This window comes from Aphidius gifuensis, linkage group LG3, assembly GCF_014905175.1.
Source record: "Aphidius gifuensis isolate YNYX2018 linkage group LG3, ASM1490517v1, whole genome shotgun sequence".
Taxonomy (NCBI): Eukaryota; Metazoa; Arthropoda; class Insecta; order Hymenoptera; family Braconidae; genus Aphidius; species Aphidius gifuensis.
In genome coordinates this window covers 5,385,534-5,405,571 of record NC_057790.1, presented here as the reverse complement: position 1 = coordinate 5,405,571, position 20,038 = coordinate 5,385,534, and the positions used below count along the sequence as shown (strand labels likewise).

General features: G+C 26.5%; 1 protein-coding gene across 1 annotated transcript; it reads left to right on the top strand.

Annotated features, from left to right (window-relative positions):
* On the top strand, positions 1 to 16,025 carry LOC122851638. The gene is made up of 3 exons (XM_044150998.1): positions 1 to 1,564; positions 6,879 to 7,285; positions 10,485 to 16,025. Exons 1-3 carry the CDS (start codon positions 1,426 to 1,428, stop codon positions 10,668 to 10,670), a joined length of 732 nt encoding a protein of 243 aa, XP_044006933.1. The 5' UTR covers positions 1 to 1,425; the 3' UTR covers positions 10,671 to 16,025.
* The last annotated feature ends 4,013 nt before the right edge of the window (positions 16,026 to 20,038 follow it).

Genomic DNA, 20,038 nt, shown 5'->3' with positions numbered 1-20,038 from the left:
TTCACAAACGCGCGCGCTATCGTGCGTATCTGTGGTCCACGAGGTGCGCGCGCACGTAATATTATGCCCCACTATATCACCCCGTGGCTTTACAAATACAACTTAAACCAAACTTGAAAATATTGATAGTGGGGGGTTACTACAGGCTAGAGACCAACGTTTCGACGAGTGAATTTGATCATAGCCACATCAGACATCGAGGGGCATAGACACGTACAGCTCAGTCGAAATCTTGTGTATTTCAACTTATAAAAAGTTTATTATATTTCATCTCAAGTGCATTTTACAAAAATAAAAAATAATAATACGTATTCAATTTTACCAGTTTATTATTGTTATTTAAAAATTAATAAATTTAAAAAATTATTAATTTTTTTTTCATAAATTACAATTGTTGATTAATTGAGAAAAAAAAAAAAAAAAAAACTTGTAAATTTTTTTAAATTTTCAATCAGTAAAATTATTTGTTGATTTGTGAAATAAAAAAAGTTAGTGTTTGAATATTTTTTTTTTTTTTTTGCAATAATTTGGACATTTGCAACATCATTAAAGTGACAATCGAAATTTAATTTTTTGCGTGATAGAAAAAAAAAAAAAAAACTGTATCAAATCGTGACTGTGCTCATTGTTTTTATAAGTAATTAAATAAAAATTATTATCATAGTCAAAATTGAACTTAGAAAAAAAAAAAAAAACATTAGAAAAAAATAAAAAAAGGTTGATAATTGTTGAATCACGGAACAATTATTTTTCATAAAATTATTACTTGTGATATTATTGAAAAATAAGAGTTTTTATATTTTAATAAAAGCGTTTGACGCGCGACAATCAACACTTATGGAAATTGATCCATTCGAGGATCCTCCTTACAGACGCTTTAGACGGCGTTATAATTAATAATTTTAATATTGTTTTATGTTTAAGTGGTGTGATAATAATATATAATAAAAATAAAAAATTATATTTTTAAATAACGAGTGCATTCAATTAAATATCGTACTCAAGCGTACTACAACCATATACCACGTGCAAGCCTCGGTGACAGAAAAGAGGTCGTCGCACTTGGACACAATAATGAAAATTTCTAATATTAATTTTTACCTGTGTGATAATAAAGTGTAGAAAAAAAAATAAATATATATATACAAAAAATATATACTCAAATATTAAAATTGAACAAAAAAAAAAAATATAACAAGACTTTTTAATAATAAACGATCAAATGCTTTGTCAAAACTCTTTAGACAAATTTACTCCAAGTTGATTCAATTTATTTACCAAGTGTAAGTGCTCGAAACTTTTGACAGACGATTGTTTAAGTTATCGTTACTTTAGTTAAAGTGCTCAATTGAATCATCTTATTCATTTATCAAACAAGAGAAAATAAAAAAATATTAAATTAAATTTATAATAAAAAAAAAAATAATGGCTATTCCATTTGCCTTGCCGTCTGAGGACGAGGCTGAGACACAGAGTCAACAGTTGGAGCAGCTGATGCTCGACCTTTACACAGCCCTGCAACAGGTCCTTCGAACCAGAAATTCACAGCATCCATCACGCAATCGTAAGTACATACTTTTTTTATTCGGTAGATTTTTTTTTTTTTAATTAAATTTCACTTATACATAATTTATATCGCGTACAACAAAAGTGTCATTTGAGAAATTTAATTTTGTTGAATTTATAAATTCAAATTGTTTTGTGAGTATTAGTGTATAGAAATAGAAATAATAATAAAAAAAAAAAAAATAGTTAACAATCATTTTCATCTAAACTTGGACTATGAAACTTGAAGTGTCAACGCATAAACTTTTTCGTTTTTTTTTTTGTCAGTGTTTTAGTTATCAAGTAAAATATATTTGAGTCAGAGTTTTGTTGACAGATACTTATCTGTAGTTGTGCAGGTCGCGTTTTGATAAAATATTTCCGAGTAGTTTCACAAATGCGTATATGTCTTTTAATAAATATTTAAGTGACGTATTTTTTTTTTTTATGGTAACTATATTCGCAAACATATTGCTTTTGTAAAAAAAAGCTAACTACTCATATAAATTTCTTTCATTGCAAAAGATAAAAAGCATAAAATTATTTTATACTAGTTAGTCTTATAGTGGTTTTTTTTTTTAAAATAAAAATATTATTTAGATGAGACTTTATAAATTTAAACTGCTCTAAATTCGTTTCATATAAATAAACATAATAATCAGTGTAATTAGTCAAGTATAATAAAAAATTTGTATGGGGTCTTGTTGATGTTCATAAAATATCAAGACTTTTTATTTTCATCATTTAAAATGACTGATTTGTCAGTGTAAAAAAAACAAATGTTATTTTTATGATAAATGAAAATAATAAAAATAATTCATATGAAATTTTTTTTTAATACTTTATAAGTACCAAATATATGCACACGTGTATGCTGGGTTGAATTTACGCATGGTGCAAATGTACAATGATTTACATTCGGTGTGTAATAAAATGTAGTTTTACGAGATGAAGGACGGAACGGAGTAAAGACTAGAGGGTTAAAAAAACAGTCAGACTAAAAAAAAATTATATGGAAAGTTACAGAGAGCTAGAAATGTTGTGTGTGTATATGTGTGTGAGGGTAAATCCATGATAAAAAAAATTCTTAAAACGAAATAAAAGTTTTAAATAAATAAAATAAAAAGAATGAAAAAAAAAAAAAAATCAGACGTTGTCCGGCCATGACCCTGCGCCGGCCCACACCAACTCTTAACTACTTGGGACATTTTTGCTCAATTCTTCTACCTTACATTTTTTTTATTTTTTATTTTATTATTACTTTTTTTAAAATTATTTTTATCCAGTAAAAACCGATAAGTGTTATATAGTTCCAACGTTGGTAAATTTTATTTTACAAAGTGACGAAAAAACAAACATATACTCGCAAATCTAAAAATAATTTCAAATATAATATTTGTTACTGTAGTTTTTTTATTATGCTACTATATTTCCCCATTAAAATCAATGATAATTTCTTGAAACTTTGCAAGCCACACACATACAATAATTAATTTTTTCAACGCACGTAAAAAATAACTTATATAAGTACAATAAATTGTGTATATATACAACGAAAATATACTCATAGAGAGGGAAAAAAATTTGAGGAATTAAACGACTGAATAAATGTGACGGGTCAATAACCATGCTTGAATTTCAAACTTTGGAATATTGTGCACTCACAAATGTTGCATCAGAATCAGGGGCTTTTCATTTCTAAAATTAATTCTAAAACCAGCTGGTATTATTTTATATACTCAAGAGTGTAAGCATAAACTATGCCTGATTCTCTCGCGTAACATATATTCGCAAAACAGAAAGAAAATAAATTGAAAAAAAAAACTATCTTTTCTTTTATTCATTTTTGTACTTTCTTTAGATTCACTTGCATATATATTTTTGTGGTCATGTCCTGTGATATTGTGGCTTATGTGTGTGGTTAAAATATGACCCTTCTCATGTATAATTTATTAAATTAAAATTGTTTTCATATAACCTTAGATTCGTATTATTATGTAACCACACATAATACAATCAGTGCAAGTAGTATAACACAAAGTTTGAAGGTATTAATTCATAGATAAAAATTATCAATCAATAATAATAATAATAATTTATGTTCGTATGGATCAGAGATGACTTGAGCACAAGATGTATGAGTAGAGATATATGTATATATTCAAAGATGCAAATGATATATCATTTGAAAAGAAAATATGAAAAAGTGAGTGTATACGACCTTTTATCGATCCCGATGAGAATGACAAAGTCGTGAAGAAGCGATGATAGAGTCAGAGGGTGAAGAGGTTGGGTCAGCTTGTACAGGAGTTACCACGTCTCTAGAGTCTCTTCATGAAATATAAAGTATATTCGTCATATCATCGAGACTCTATGTATGTTTCCGTGATAGTCATTGGTTAACCCAAGGGAAAACATGTATATACGTATATGCATTTCAAAAATTCATTGGATACGGTAATACGAAGCGTGCAAAAAATATGAACACAGTACTAAACTCACGAAAAATAATCATCATCATCATCATGATCATCATGATCCAAGTTCTAGCTATATGCGACAAAATAAATATATATAAAAAAACAAAAAAACTACGCGTCAAAAACTCATCTTATCTTATTCTCCACATCGATAGGTCAACCAGTCTAACTTTTTTATTTTATTTTATCTAACTTTTTTTTTTCCTCATTATTTTTTTTTTGTTTTATTTTGCTTGTTTTCTTTATGTATATATTTACGAAGATGTCTTTTTATTGCCCGTCGGACTTGAATGCTTATCATTTTATCAAAACTTTTTTTCTATTTTTTCTCAATGCCCTTCTGTTTTTTAATTTTAAGATATAAACAAATGAGAATTTTTTTTATTTAGTCAAGTCTGCTAGCTGTCTATTTAATTTATTGATCTCATATATACTTGTACTTTTTTTCATTTATTCTTATTATCATTTTTTTTTTTTTTTTTTGTATTTTAATTTTTTTGTTCTCATTGAAATTTGATACGGTTATTAGCTGACCCGTCTCATATATATCTTATACAGTAATCTAGATGCCAACACTCGTACCGATAAAAAATTGTTAGACTTGTACATTTCATTTATAAAATAGAGAAAAAAAAATCCAATAAAAACAATTCTTATTCAATTAACAGTGAATCGAAACATAAGAAAATAAAAAAAAAAAATAATACTATATATAAACAAGATAATAATTATAATTATAATAATAGAATAAAAAAATCAACATTGTCTTGATAATAAGAGATGCAATGATTAATGATTAACTCATTTTTTTTTTTTCTTTCTGTCTTCCGCTAGACATTTTATCCAAGCAACGCAGTAGCATTGTTATCTCTTTCTCAGTTACTGTCCCATTGTTCCGGAAATGCATTTTGCGATAAACCACGACATACGTATTTTATATTTGCAAGTTGTTAATATGTGTATAATATAAAGTGATAGAGGGAGCACGCGTCTAAACGTCAAGACTCGTTTAAATTGACTCATATATTTGCAACAACAAATTAAGTTTAAAATAAAAAAAAAAAACGGAGAAATTCGAACAAGTAGTTTAGTGCAAAGATTAATAAAATAATATAAAATTAGTTGTATACATTATAGTAGATGAGTATAGTGTAATGCACATGTGCCTTATACAGAAACTTTTGCTAACCGATACAATACATAAAAAACTAAACGGGACACGTACCGTCGGATTGCGCGACTCGCGCGTGCGCTATTTTCACGCGGCCTTGAATGAGGTTCTTTGTGCAGTTTAAACTAAGCTACATTTATATATGTATACTGAAAAAAATATATATATAATAAAAACGAACATTACCGAGAGCAAACGAATACTTTATTCTTTATTTTATTTTTTTTTTTATTATTTACAAATCTTTTTATTAAAAGTTGCAAAGAAAAATCTTTTATGGTGTGTTGGCTGAGTCATATTTACATGCACTTAACAGCTTCAAGGGTGTGTACGTAATACAAGTGCTCTAGGCACGTAGACTATTTTGCACATATGCGGGTCCACGTGCACAAAGAAAAATTTGTTGAATTATAAAAATAAATTTAGAAATAATAAAATTAAAAATATTTTTTTTTATACATACGCATAAATGACGTTTAAGATTTTTTAAAAATATTATGTACAAATTTGAATTAACTTGAAGTTTTGCAATGAAATCAAATGATGTGTACATGTGTGAATATTGCAGATATATTTGCAAGAAGAGTGAAAGAGGATACTTTGAAATGTCAAGGATATCTAAGCCACAATATTTACTTGAACAATAAGCCCCGGGCTTGAAAATAATTCTTTGTCACGCTCGATCATCCAAATTATTATAATATATTTTATATATTTTTTCATTGTATTGTTTTAAATATTTCATTTTAATTTTTTGTAATGATTGTAATTTTATTAAGGCAAAAAAAGCATTAAGTACATGTATATATGCGAAAGAAAATTGCACAGTGAGATTGACTATATAAATATGTATATATAATATACTTGATGATAAATAAATTTATATAGAGATTATACAGAATTTTTCATGCACATCAAAACATGTTGGTTGTTTTTAATGAAAATTAAATGAATTCATATCCCAAGAGGGAGTCTGAATGTTGTGTGATGTGTATGAGTTTGTGAATCGCAAAATGAATATATTCCAGTAGTTAATTTAGTCTCTCTCTCTTTTGATATACTAGCTCTTACTTGTCTATTCTCTCTGTACCTTAAGTTTCATATATATGTATGATATAGAATTCTTGTGTACCACGGGGGCTCATTCGCGGTGTCTTGTACCGTGTGTCTAGACTCGATAAACCAAGATATATGTATACACACAAATGCACCATGTGTATAAGCTTTATGATAGTGCATAAAACCAGGGCAAAAATGTACATTTCGTGTATTTTGTCTGATGTCTTTCTCAATGATGCTTATATACCATTAAACTATATATTATACATAAAAGTATAACAAAAAAAAAAATATTCACCTCAATTTTCTTTTCAAAACGAAAGATGAACGGATCATATATACGGTTATCGCTACGAATTATTTCACCGATCAAAAAGAAAAAAAAAAAAAACTAAAGTCACCACAAGCTTTTGTAGTGACATCAAGTGTCTCAAGTGGGTAAACTTATCGAGAAACTTGTCGTAAATTTCTTATCACCTGGTTTCATACTAGATATAAATTTTTCTTTTATATATTCTTGCTTTTTTCTTGTACGTTTATATCATGTATGTGACATTTGTGACTTACTTTTTTAATAATCAATAAAAAAAAAAAAATATAAATTCATATTATTATTTTTACAGATCGCTTACCAAGACGAGTTGGTGATATTTCTGGAAATCGTGATCATCCAGTTATATTGATTGATTCAGATTTATCACGTTTACCACTTCCTGATCTTGTACTATCAGCTGTTGAACAATTACCACCACCAGAACCACAAGTTACAGTATCAGCACCAACTAGTCCAACACGTGATGCTGCATTTCAATTTCCTGAATGTAATGCACCAGTACCAAGTCCAAGACCAAGACCAAGAAGAAGAAGACTTACATCTGAAAATTCAATACTTGAAAAAGGAACAAATAGATCAGATAATAATAGTGGATGTTGTAGTCATCTTGGTCATTCTTGTAATGAACGTGAATGGGCAAGTGTTGGTGCAAATCTCAGAAATATTGCTGATGACTTTCATGCCTCCAAGACCAAGGTAAAAACACTCAAATACGAATTATAATTATATTTATCAATATTATATACACATAATTATTTTTGATATATAAAAAATAATATAATAATTTATTTCTGACATGTTAGTAAACGAGTTAACGTCAAGATATATATTTCATGTTTTAAACCATCATGTGTATAAAATAATTTTAGTAATACATTTTCCCGTAGGGGAAGTTCTTTACTTGGATTTCTCGCGAACAAAATATACTAACAAACTTTCAAACTTTTCACTCAATTCAAAACTCGCCACTTGCACGTTTATAGCTATATCATAAGAGGGTATCTAAATGCATACACACGCGACCTAGACGCTATTATATTACCTGAATTTCTCGTTACTTTACCTCCTGTGTACATTTCAATTCACCACAAAATACCCCTCATTTTGTACCTCAATCTAACAACCCTCACACTGTTATTTTGCAAGCTTGAAGCAAAATCCCCTTGGACGCGCTTTCAAAAACTTTTCACTAAAACTAATTGCCATGTTAACAAATATATATATAAACTCAACAAAAACTTTTATTGCTTGCTAGATTTTAATGTTCTTTTATTTAATTTTTTTTTTTTTTTTAATTAATCTCTATCTGAAATAATAAACAATAAATTATACGGTGTATTATGTTTTCATGTGAGATATATTTATTTTTTGTTTTGTTTTTTTTTTTTCGTTTGTGATATTATAACCTGGGGTTTGTTAAAGCGTGAACTCAAGGGCTATAAACGCGAATTTAGTTATCAGCTTCTGTGTCCCGTGGGTAAAATAAATATCGACTCTCGTGTGACCCAGCCAAAGACATGAAGTATTGGCCCCTATTCGATTTCCGTTTGGGTTTATTTTACCCTCTGTTTTTTTCCAATCCCAATGTTCTGATCAAATATGTATCATCGTAATATAAATACTTAAGATGTATTGGGCATTAACTTTTCCATTTATACTTAAGACACCAAAGGGCAAAAATAAAATATTACTTTTTAAATAATTTTGTTTGTTTTTTCTTGAAATCAGAGAATTAAAAAATCAAGAACATGATTAAATTAAAAATAAAAAAGACTCGTTGTTATTAGACTGATTTTGTTGAATTTTTATTTTGACTTTAATCAGCTTAAATAAGACAAAAAGTCCAAATACTTTGATCCAATTTCAGTTGCGTCTAATTATTACTGGTTAAGTGGTGGTAATTGAGAAGGGAAAAAGTTGGAGATCCGTGAAATTGGGAAAATCCCTTTGGAGAAGATATCAAATGTCTAGTCTTGAAGGCTTTTTTTTTGTACTCAATTTAAAATTCATTTATTTTATTTTAACGATAGTAATTTTTTTTCATTTATTTATTTTGTATTCGTATATATTATTTTTTTATTTGTTTGCAATTCTTTATAGTAAAAAAATTATATTAAATTTCTTTAAATAGCAAATCAACTTATTTATGATTCATGAATATATAAACAAAGATAATAGAACTTTGCATTCAGCGCAATTTTAATCTAATTTGACACAGCTCTTTGTTTCAAATGTATAAAAAATAAAAATGAGAATAAGGTAAACTTGTCTGTGTGTGTCCTGTCAAATTACTTTGTATAATTAAATTTCATATATTTGGAATGATTATTAATTGTACTGCGTGAATGTCGTGTTTAACATTGTTTAAAAGAAAATTAAATTTGTACAAACAAAAAAAAAAAGAATTGAATTACTCGATGAATTACATATTGAATCTATATAAATTCATGAGGGCATGTCAAAAGCAAGTGAGCATGTAACATTGTCTAAATAGCCACATCCCCTGTGAAAGTTAAGTGGCCATGTCGTGGTGGGCACGAGGCCGTAGCCGTTTGCACTTGTCTTACTATATTCACACCCACAGGTAAAATAAAAATAAAAAAAAAAAACAAATATAAATAAATAAAAAACCAAAGGAAATTGATCGCAAATTATTCGATGAAATACTTTTTTTTTTCTTTTTTCATCATTAGTCTCTTTCTCGGCTTTTCCGCCAAATGGCCAAGTGCACACAAAGTACTGACTTTCCCCAGTTTGTAATTTTTTTTTTTTAATATTATTTTTATTTACTTGATTTTTTTTTTATGGAATATAATTTCAAGAAACAACATAAACTACTATTTTTCGCTTTTTTTTTTTATTTATTTCTTGTGTTCTATTTTGTTTTATTTGATGGGTGAAAGTAGTTGAGCAAAAAGAAAAAAACAATAGTCGCATAAAAAACATAATAAATATATATAACAAAAAAAAAAAGTACTGTGGATTAATCGAACCACAGAAAAAAAAAAAAAATTATATACTATATCAGAGTTTTCCAATAATTCTTCTTTAATGTGACACATTTTTTTTTCTTTTTCGTGCTTTTCGCACAATAATCTTTCACTATCTTCTATATATATAAATACAAATATAAATATACGGTGAGACCCGGCGAGTGTTTGTCATTCGATGGGGTGTCTCTTGAAGGGTGGAAAAATAAAAGTACATATACTACATAATACAAGATGACAATGATGAAAAAAAAAAAAGAAATATAAAGAGAAGTGTATTCGCTAAACTGAAACTCAAATACAAGCCCAAACCGCTATCTTTAGCTCTTGAAGATTATATTGCTCGCGTCCATAAAGGCGCCTTCGAAGATTGGACTTTGCCGCGTTTATTATAACACTGAGTATTTGGATTAAGATGAAAACGGGAATCGGAAGTTGAGTATATATGTGTCTGTATAACATGTATAGACTACAGAGAAGACAAAGGGATCTTTGTGCAATTAATTGACTGAGAAGGACCGTCGTCGACCAAGGGATTGTTTTTTTTTTTTTATTCTTCTTTTCGGGAATGATAACTGGGAGTGAGGTGAGGAGTGATTCTTTCTCTGTGTTCGAATACCCGAGGCCAAATTGGTGATCCCAAGATCCACCCCTACAGTTAATGCGAAAGAAAAAAAAATCACGATTCGTGATATCCCGACATATATTCAATGAAACGTAGATGAAATAAGGGGGAACTCGGTATGCTGAGGTTTTTTGGACGACTGATTTCCTTAATTATCATTCCAATTAAATAAAAAAACAATAAATAAATTTATATATATATATTATTAGTAATAAATAGTAAAAATAATTCTTATATAGCAGATAATTAAAATTTTTGTTCTTTCATTTTATTGTTGCAGGATGCAGAAATTGAAAAATCAAGACTACCATTTATTGGTGCAAATTTTCCAAGTGTAACAGCATCAACAACGACGTCTTCAACGGACAGTCTATTTTCAATGTTGATTCCGGCGCCACTTCGAGAGACTTTGTGGACGACAGTGGCACTTTACCTTGGTTGGCGGCTTGTATCACGTCTGCGATAGAGACGGGCAAGGCGCCTAAATCGGCGACGACAACGCTGATGGCGCGATCAAGAGGTAGTTGACCGATTAACGAAAAAAAAGATTGAAATAAAAAAAATAATAATTTAAAAATAATGGGGGGAAACTGAAGATGAAGAGTATATAAAAAAAAATCCACTGAGAAGTGCATCAAGTAATCAAGTTGCTCACAAAAAGGATTTAACGTTTTATCACGTATTTATTCTCTACACTCGTGCTCCAACACTTCTCAGGATTTTTTTTTTTATTTCAAAAAGAAAATAAACCAATCAATCAAGACGTATTAAATTATTTAATGGAACAAAATATATATATTAATCATCTCGTGGCTGTTTTGCACATTCATCGTTTTGTTCATCCAGATGAGATACTACAATCAACATCGGCATATAATCAGAAAGATAATTATAATTTGAAACAAAAAAATATTTCAAAATTGAATAATTTATTGAATTAAATTATTTATAAAAAAACTTTTCATCGATAAGCAAGGAGAAAGGGCTGGACGAGATCCAAAGAGGACTTACCGAATAATCAAATGATGATCTCACTATGGATGTAAATTAGTAAAAAAAAAAAAGTCTATAAAAGTAGCGTGATTTTTTTGTTTTAATTTTAAAAGATAAATAGAATATGGGATTTTTTTTTTTTTTTTTTTTGTGATTCTTAGGTATCTTTGTCGACAAAGACCTGAGAATAATTTATTTTATTTTAAACTACTCGAGACACTAGTAAACACTAATGCTTTTATCGTGATTTTTTGATAGTATATTATTCGCTTTTTAACTATGCTAAATTAAGAAAGAAAAAAAGAAATTTCAAAATAAATATAATATATATATAAATTATGAAATTGTTTAATTCAAAAATTTAAATATTTGAAAGTGACTTTTTAAATTACTGTATTATTGTGTTTAAGTGTCTCGAGCAAAAAGTCTGTAAATATATATGAGAATTATAAGTGGTGTGTTGTATTCCAAAAACGAAAAAAAAAAAAAAAAAAAACAATAAGTGAATGAATTTTTAAAAATATAATAGACAGGGGAATGTGGAGGATAAAAGAGAATGTGTATAAAACAAAATAAGAAAAAAAAAGAAAAAAAAATTAACAACAATTGATAACTAAAGTAATAAATCAGTAATAAGTCAAAGTAAAAATAATTAAAGTAGATAAATTTGATGCTCGCAAAAGTTTTTCAAATGATCTCCGGTAGCTTAGCTCTTATTGTGACAATTTTAGTTGACACATAAACATTCTCGAGACCTTTTATAAGAAAAATAAAAAGAAAAGTCTCTTATTTTTTTTTTTTAATTTCAATATATATTTATTTAATTTTTTTTTTCATCTAAATTTTTTTTTTATTCTGTTTTATACTTTTTATTTAAGTAAACTTTTTATTATATTATCTTTTCATTATCATTATTCTTCTTTTTTTATTTTTATTTTAAATTTAATTGCTGATTGTTATGTTTCAATTAATTTCCGACAAAAAAAAAATTGAGAAGAGTAAATTATATATTTTCAGATGAATTAAAATTTTTAAATCAAAGATAAACAGTATATAGTATATAATATATATAAATTTAAAAAATATATATTTTTATTTCGTTTTATAATAATCAATTATATTTATCTCTTCTCAACTGTGATTTTCGTACTCCCAATTTTTAAAATCATGAATTATCGTTCAAGTCAGACATCGACAACCAAAACTGCATTTACCGTGACTTTTTAATATAGTCATATTGACTTTTTTTTTTTTTTTATAACTACTTTTTTTGTATGCATTTATTTTTTATTTTGTGTTTTAATTGTTCGTTTTGTTTTTTTTTTTTTTATATTTTGTAAACGTTGATTAATCAACATAAGTAAACTTGTATTAAGTATTTCCAGTATGTAAAAAAAAAAAAAAAAAAAAATAGTATTTATTTAGATAATATGAACGTTTGTATTTTTTTTTTTTTCCGAGGTTTAAATTTATGAACCCCGGATAGTTCACTTGTATAATTTTAACTGCCATTTGTTCCACCGAGTCGACTTTTCGGCGTCTCTTTTATCAATTGTCGTAACAAAATAAAATTTAAAAAAATTATGAATATGTATTTCAATTATTTTTTAAGCAAAATAATTATATGCGCAGGGCCTGAATTTAAATATAGAAAAAAAGCCTTTAAAAGGCTCAAAATTTAATGTAAATATTTGCTCATTTTGTTTGTTAGCTTTTTTTTTTTTTTTTTGATAACTTTTTTATTTTTTCATTATGTAAATTTTTGATTATTGTTTGTATTTTTTATCATGATATTTTCTTTGTTTTTGAATACATTGTATCTATATTATGAAAAAGATGAATTGAACATGTGTAAAAGCATTTTTAGTTAATAGACAGCCATAATGAAAATTTAACAATAATTATTAATTAATATACTGAAACGAAATGAAAAATAAAAAAAAATTTATATATGTATATTGGAATAATATAAATGTACTTGTGTATTTTTTAAAACACAGTAACATATTAGGCCATCTGCCGTAAATTTTGCGGTCGATATGAAGCAAATATATAATTCAAAAATAAATAAAAATTAAAAATTAATGCACCTTTGAAAGGGTGTGAGGATTTAAAAAGCCTCAATTTTTTTTGAAAGTAATATTATGAAACAAATACCGAGAGGTAAAAATTCTCATTTAAAAAATAAAAATAAATTATTAATATAGAAAATAAAGCGCAAAATTGGCTTGCTTATGAATAATAATTAAATAAAAACACAAATGGAGTATAAAAAATGATAAAATATACAAGTAAAGAGCGTCAAGGTGGAGAAGGTGGGACATAAGCTGTAACTGTGACTATGTGGATCATGGGGAGCAGACTGTATCATGATGTTTTATGAAAAAAAAAAGAAAATGAAAAAAAAAAAAAAAAAAATCATTGAAAATTAGCGAAACTATGTTACTTTGAGAAACATTGTTCACACTTATATTCAAATTTCATCTACTTTCACAGTAAAATGGAAAAAACAAATTTTTTTTTTTTTTTTTCTCTATTTCTTTTTTAAATACATAAAACACGCATGACAGTCCGCTCGCTCAAGATCCCCGCGCGTCAAAGCGTCACTGTGATCTCGTAATTTATAATAAATATCTAATTATAGTAATAAATAATCATATAAATATTGTAACCCCAGTCCTCTTCTCAGAAAAAAAAGTAATAATAATGATAATCCCCTCCGTAAAGACAACCGAAAAAAAAAAAAATAAAATAAATAAAAAAACAAACGTACCATACTACGCATTTATATATAACGTCATGTTTATAACTCTGAGTTTCATTTCACATATAAAGCAAAAAGTTAGTTTGTATTTTTTAATTATAATATATATTTTTTATTTTCAAATTATATTTTTTCAAATGATTTTTTGGCGGCATTGATTCAGCGCCATGCTTCATTCGTGCCAACAATGTCACATTTAAAAAAGAAATAATTAAAAAACAAAAAAAAAAAAAATCTTATTTGTCGATATTGCGTTATGTATAAATACATTAGTTTATTATTATTAATTATTGATATATTATTATTATTATTATTCATTATTATTATAATTATAATTGCGAAAACATTGCAACTATTATTATCGTACTGTCGCATACGAAAAATAAGGTTTGAATAATATTATTTTATTTTTGTCAAATAGAGGTCATTGACTAGTCTTTATTGGACAAAAAATTGAGATTTTTTTTTCATTTTCACTTGCTGAAATAATTCAAAGATTAATGAGGTTGATTATACCTGTTTTTTTTTTAATTTTATTGACATATTTTTTTTTTAAAAACATTTTTTTTTTTTTGTCACACTCAATGGAATGATCATCGATCTGACGATGGATTATTCATCTTCGTTTTACACATAAAAATAAAAAAATTCCAAAAATATAAATAAATCAAATGATAAAAAAAAAAATGATGTTAATAAATAATTATAAAAATATAATATAAATGTGTGAGATTTCGAAGACTCGAAACGATATCCATCGTCGAGATCGACATCAACCGATATATTGTTTTGTAAGATTTTTTTATCAATAATAAATTATTGTAATACGTCATAGTCAGATTAATAATTTTTGTTACTTTTTTTTCATCAAAAAATTTATTTTAATCTGAGCCTTTCATCTCCCAAAAAAAAAAAATAAATAAATAAAAAACAAAATAATGATAACAATGATTCATATTAATTTAATAAATTTGAAACTTTATTGGTAAATAGGTTCAGGTTTAAATATTTCATTGAATGCAAAAATTTAATATTCACATGTGTCAATAGAAAAGTATTTTTTAATATATAAATTTGTTTTTTATGTGATTGCACAAAGTGCAAATTTGCCATAATTCAGGGAAATCAATAATGACCCAATTTGCTTGAAAATTGTAATAAAATAATCATTTTTAAAAAATAACAAGGCACTTATGATACATTAATTTTTTATCTATCAAAAATTTGTTTATTTAATGCTGATAATGAGAATATAAACTCTGAGATTTTTATTCTATATATAGAAATAAAAATATAAAAAAATGCTCTTTAAAAAAAAAAAGTAAATTGACTTGACCAAGAACCTGAATGGGTTACCTGTAGCCAAATGTCTCGTGGACCATAAGACCGTCATTAAAATCAATTGAATATTGTAATGAAACGAAAAAGGAGAACAGTGATAATAAATTAAAAATGATAGAAAAAAAAGAAATGATAAAATAATAATAAATTATAATGAAAATAAAACAAAAAAACAGAGGTGGAGATTGTGATACATAATTTACCAAGAATAGTCAACGCCAATTAATCGTTTTAAAAAAAAAAAAAGAGTAATTAAATAAATAAAATTATAATACGATTGACTTTATTCGGAAGAGTATCTTAATGTCAATGTAATACTTGCATTTACCTTGTGATAGAGTCTGGACTACTTGATAAAAATATTCGTAAATAATTTTTGTTTTTTTTTTTTTAATTTATATTCACAATAATAATCACAACAAAATTTGTAATAATTAAAAATTTAAAAGACTTTTTTTTATATGTGTGTAAAAATGATACAGATTAAAAAATTTTTATAAAAATTTAAAAAATAAAAAAAATTGTCCAGCTGACCAATCCAAAGAATCGACCAAATAAAAATGAGGAGAAATACGAATATTTGCAAGTTATTGCATATGACATTTTAAGAAACAATTAACTTCCAATTATTAATTATTAATCCTCCTTCGTTTTATTATATTTAAAATCCAAAACCTTTTTCGTTCATTCGAGTGTGATTTTACTGGATAATTAAGGCGGTCACGTGATATATTGTACAACAGTCCGAGTGGATTTTTAAAAAGTGACGTACGGTAATATTATAATTTGTTAAAATGTTTTTGTTTTTATATATATAAAAGTTTTTTTTTTTTTCTTTATCTATAATATTTTTTGTAATTTTTTTGAATTATTAATTTTTATTATTATTTTATTTTTATTATTTACAGTATATAAGTCTAATAAGTATGTCAATATTCACGCTGTTTTGTAATCAATAAAAATCAATACTGTTGTAGAAAAATTAATATTGAAAAAAAAAAAAAAAAATCATTTTTCATGACATTGTCGTACAATATTATTGTCAATAAATAAAATTTTAAAAAAATAAAAAAATGTTTTTAAAAATAAATATATATAAATATATCTTGAAACTCCTTTGCTTTTACAGAGTTATAAACGTTGAAGAAAAAATTATATTTGGCTTTGTGCTACTTGCTCTGTAACCAATAATTTTGGATTTAAAAAAAAAAACAAAATACAATATAAAAGTACTGATCAATTGTCAGTACTTATATTACTCAAGAATATAAAAAAAAAAAAAAATCCAAAATAATAAAATCAATCATATTGCAAGTAGTTAAAATACCGAATAATATGATGCTGTGTTATTTAAGTCACTATACATAAACCATATGTGTTACATTGATAAAAAAAAAAATAATTTAATTTTACGCCTATCATGTTATTGCATTAATTGATTTATGATTTTTTAATATTTGTTTTTAACGTTTAAATAATTTTTTTATCTCGATATCAACTAAAATATAATAATATCAGCTATTTTTTTTTATATGTGTATTTTTTAAAAATAAAAAACTACTAAGTATAAAAAAAAAGTTTTAAAAACTTGGGCAATATAAAAAATTGTGAAGCAAATAAATAAATAAATAAATAATATATAAATTATATATTATTTTTTTTTTTAGGGACAAAGGCATCTCATTGCTACCCGCATGTCTTTCATTGTACAGATTTTTTCACTTTTATATAGTTATAAATATTAATTAAGCCTGCATTGGCTCATTTGCCAAGATGCATTATTATTGTACTTGATTTATATTATTATTATTTTTTATTTTCAATGAATAAATGTCAATACACACGCCGAATGCATAAAAAGAAAATAAATAAAAAAAATTACAAATGATTTTTTTTTCAGTTTCAATTTTTTTTCCTTTTATCTTTGTCAATGTTTCCAGCTGATATTCAATCATCAATTTAATGAATTTTAATTTTTTATTAAAAAAAATTAATGATAATTCATAGTTTCATATAAAAATAATTAAATCAACATGAAGCAAATCAATATATATTACAGAGACAAGCTAAGCTGATTCATGTATTCATCTCAAGAGCGCGCTTATCCCGCAAGATCAGTTTCACAAGATTTTCAATATGTATATCTGTATGTACTATGTATATATTATATATTATCCAATAACTATAGCTCATCTCAAAATCATCAATACATTGCATACACTGCCGATGGCCATGATGTTTAGAGTTAGTCTAATGGCTTTTCTGAAACGCAACATCTGGGGAGCTCATTACCAAGGGATGCAACCGCGAAGCCCTTACCAACTAGAGAACCTAAGCAAGAGAGATATTACGCGTCCAGACGCTACTGGGCGCTTAACCACAAGGCGTTTGCATCGCTGATTACGAATTAGGGGTGTTAGTTTTCCTGTAACGGCTTGTGTACATACATATACATAAGTTACACCTTAAGCTATACAATTACTCTTCTGATACTATATATCTTCAATCAACCGCATTCATCTTTGTGTTTAACTAATAATATTTTACTTATATATATATTAATCTTGAATACAAGGAAAAACTTTAGTCTCGAGTATATAATATACTCGGGATGATGAATATGAATTTAAAAAAAGAGGTAACATTTTTAACATAATTGATTTTAAAATAGAAAAAAAAAAAAACTAATCGATGCATTATTAAATGTATATTTTTTTTTTTTTATAAATACAATGCAATACTTGCTCGAGATCAATTTATCCCTTGGGAATAAAATGCCAATGTGATTTCAGCGCAATTAATTGTGTTCGATCAATCGTATGCTCGATGTATTGTATGTGATGTACACATTGGTAGTCTAGCGTGCTTGGAAAATTTCATCGGCTTTCCATTTTATTTTTTTTCATAAGTAATTGTACGTAAATCCATGTGTGTGAATTTTTTATATACCCTATTGTACGTAAATATCTATCAACTTTTTTATTTCAATCATTTTTTTTTTCCAATTATTTGAAAAAAAAAAAAAAAACAAAATTTAAACTAAAAAATTGCAGAAACTCAGCATTTGTTAGTTTTGTATTTTTTTTCACAAATATTTATATAGTAAATTAATTTAATCAGAGTTTAAATTGTTTTTTCAATGTGAAAAAAATAAAAATAATAATGTTTTATATTTTTATATGTGTGGTGGAGGTATTATATATATTTTATTAAAGCTTGCTATTATTTAAAAAGTGATATTTAAATATTTCAAATATCTCATTGCATGTATATTTTTGCTCTGTTTTATACATTGAATATCTCTACGTGCATCCATATATGCAGATCCCTCGACAACATTTACATACTGCATATTCGCTTTGGGCTATATACTCCTCGCTCTCTTACCAATTTTCCATTGTTGGCTTTCGACCACCAGTGCGTTTGATTGACATTATTGCTCGCACCGCTGACACCAGATTACATATCTATTTGCATACATTCACAACCAAGTTTAATCCTACCCAACGGCATATAAAAATAATTATTTTTTCCACAATATTTCGATATATACTGTATTAATTCTATGATCATATGTTTATCTTATTTTAGATATATATATACTCATCAAGTGTTGAGTTTATTAACGTGTTCAATTTGATTTTTCAGTAACCCCTTGCCAATAATATTAATTCGCCTACAGGTATTTGTTTAAAAAAAAAAAAATAATTAAATGACAGTGATGTGAATTTTTTATTGTGTATTATGCTGATGAAAATTTTGCACACAATAAGAAGAAAAAAAACTATTATTTTTTATTATTTGATAAAATAAAAAATTTACATGAAAATCGCTATTTTTATATTTAAAACAAAAAAGGAAAAAAGCTTCAAGTTTTAATTAAGTTGAACTTGTCTTTTTTTCTGGATTTTATCAAGTGAAAATATTTTCATTAAAAAGAGATTTTTTTTTTTTTATTTAAAGGGGTTACATTCGTTTGTTGCTCAGTGAGAGAGCTAGATTGTAAAAGACTGTACGCGGCTCGTCAAAAAGAACAATGGGAAGCCACACACGCGTGACATATGTAGGCCTCTTTTGTGGTGTTGGCCCTTTTTATTGACGGGGCAATCTCTTGTCAACTATGAAATATTAACGACACTCAAATGTATGAAAATACCAACAATAACTTGGTGTGAATACATGTAATATTAAAATTCATATTTAAAATAAAAATTCATAAAGTGAAAAAGTACCGAGAGATAGGGAGAGAGAGAAAGAGAAAGAGAGACACACACATTCGCATGGCAATATCATTTATGGATAATGAGATGTTATTTTCATACAGCAAGGTTTTTAAAGTTTTGCGGTTGACTTGACGTCAAGAGTACGAGGCAGGTCGATTGGAAAAAATAGAAAAAAAAAAAAGAATAAAAAAAAAAAATTGGTGCGGGTGGAAATCGAGTGATAGGGTTGAATATGCTGCTGGTGTGACACACCGTGAAAGATAGAGTGTGTTGAGAGAACGAACGATTAATCGCTTTGCTCACACAGAGAATGCTTCGTTTCGCATCGATTGTTTTCGATTGCAGTGATGCAAATAAAAAAAAAAAAGAAAAAGGGAATCCAACAAAACGAAGAAGGGAAAAAAAAGTTGTTAACGAAATCGGTGAAAGCTGAAAAAGAATATTTATCGAGTGATTTTCATTGTTCAATATATAATACCATATGTTGGAAAATATGTTTTAAATTTGCACTTA

Excerpts from the sequence above, each read along its gene's own strand:
- LOC122851638 (XM_044150998.1), top strand. The coding sequence starts at position 1,426 with ATGGCTATTCCATTTGCCTTGCCGTCTGAGGACGAGGCTGAGACACAG. Across the intron at positions 1,565-6,878 it reads ACAGCATCCATCACGCAATC|ATCGCTTACCAAGACGAGTT; the intron begins GTAAGTACATAC and ends TTATTTTTACAG. Across the intron at positions 7,286-10,484 it reads TTCATGCCTCCAAGACCAAG|GATGCAGAAATTGAAAAATC; the intron begins GTAAAAACACTC and ends TTATTGTTGCAG.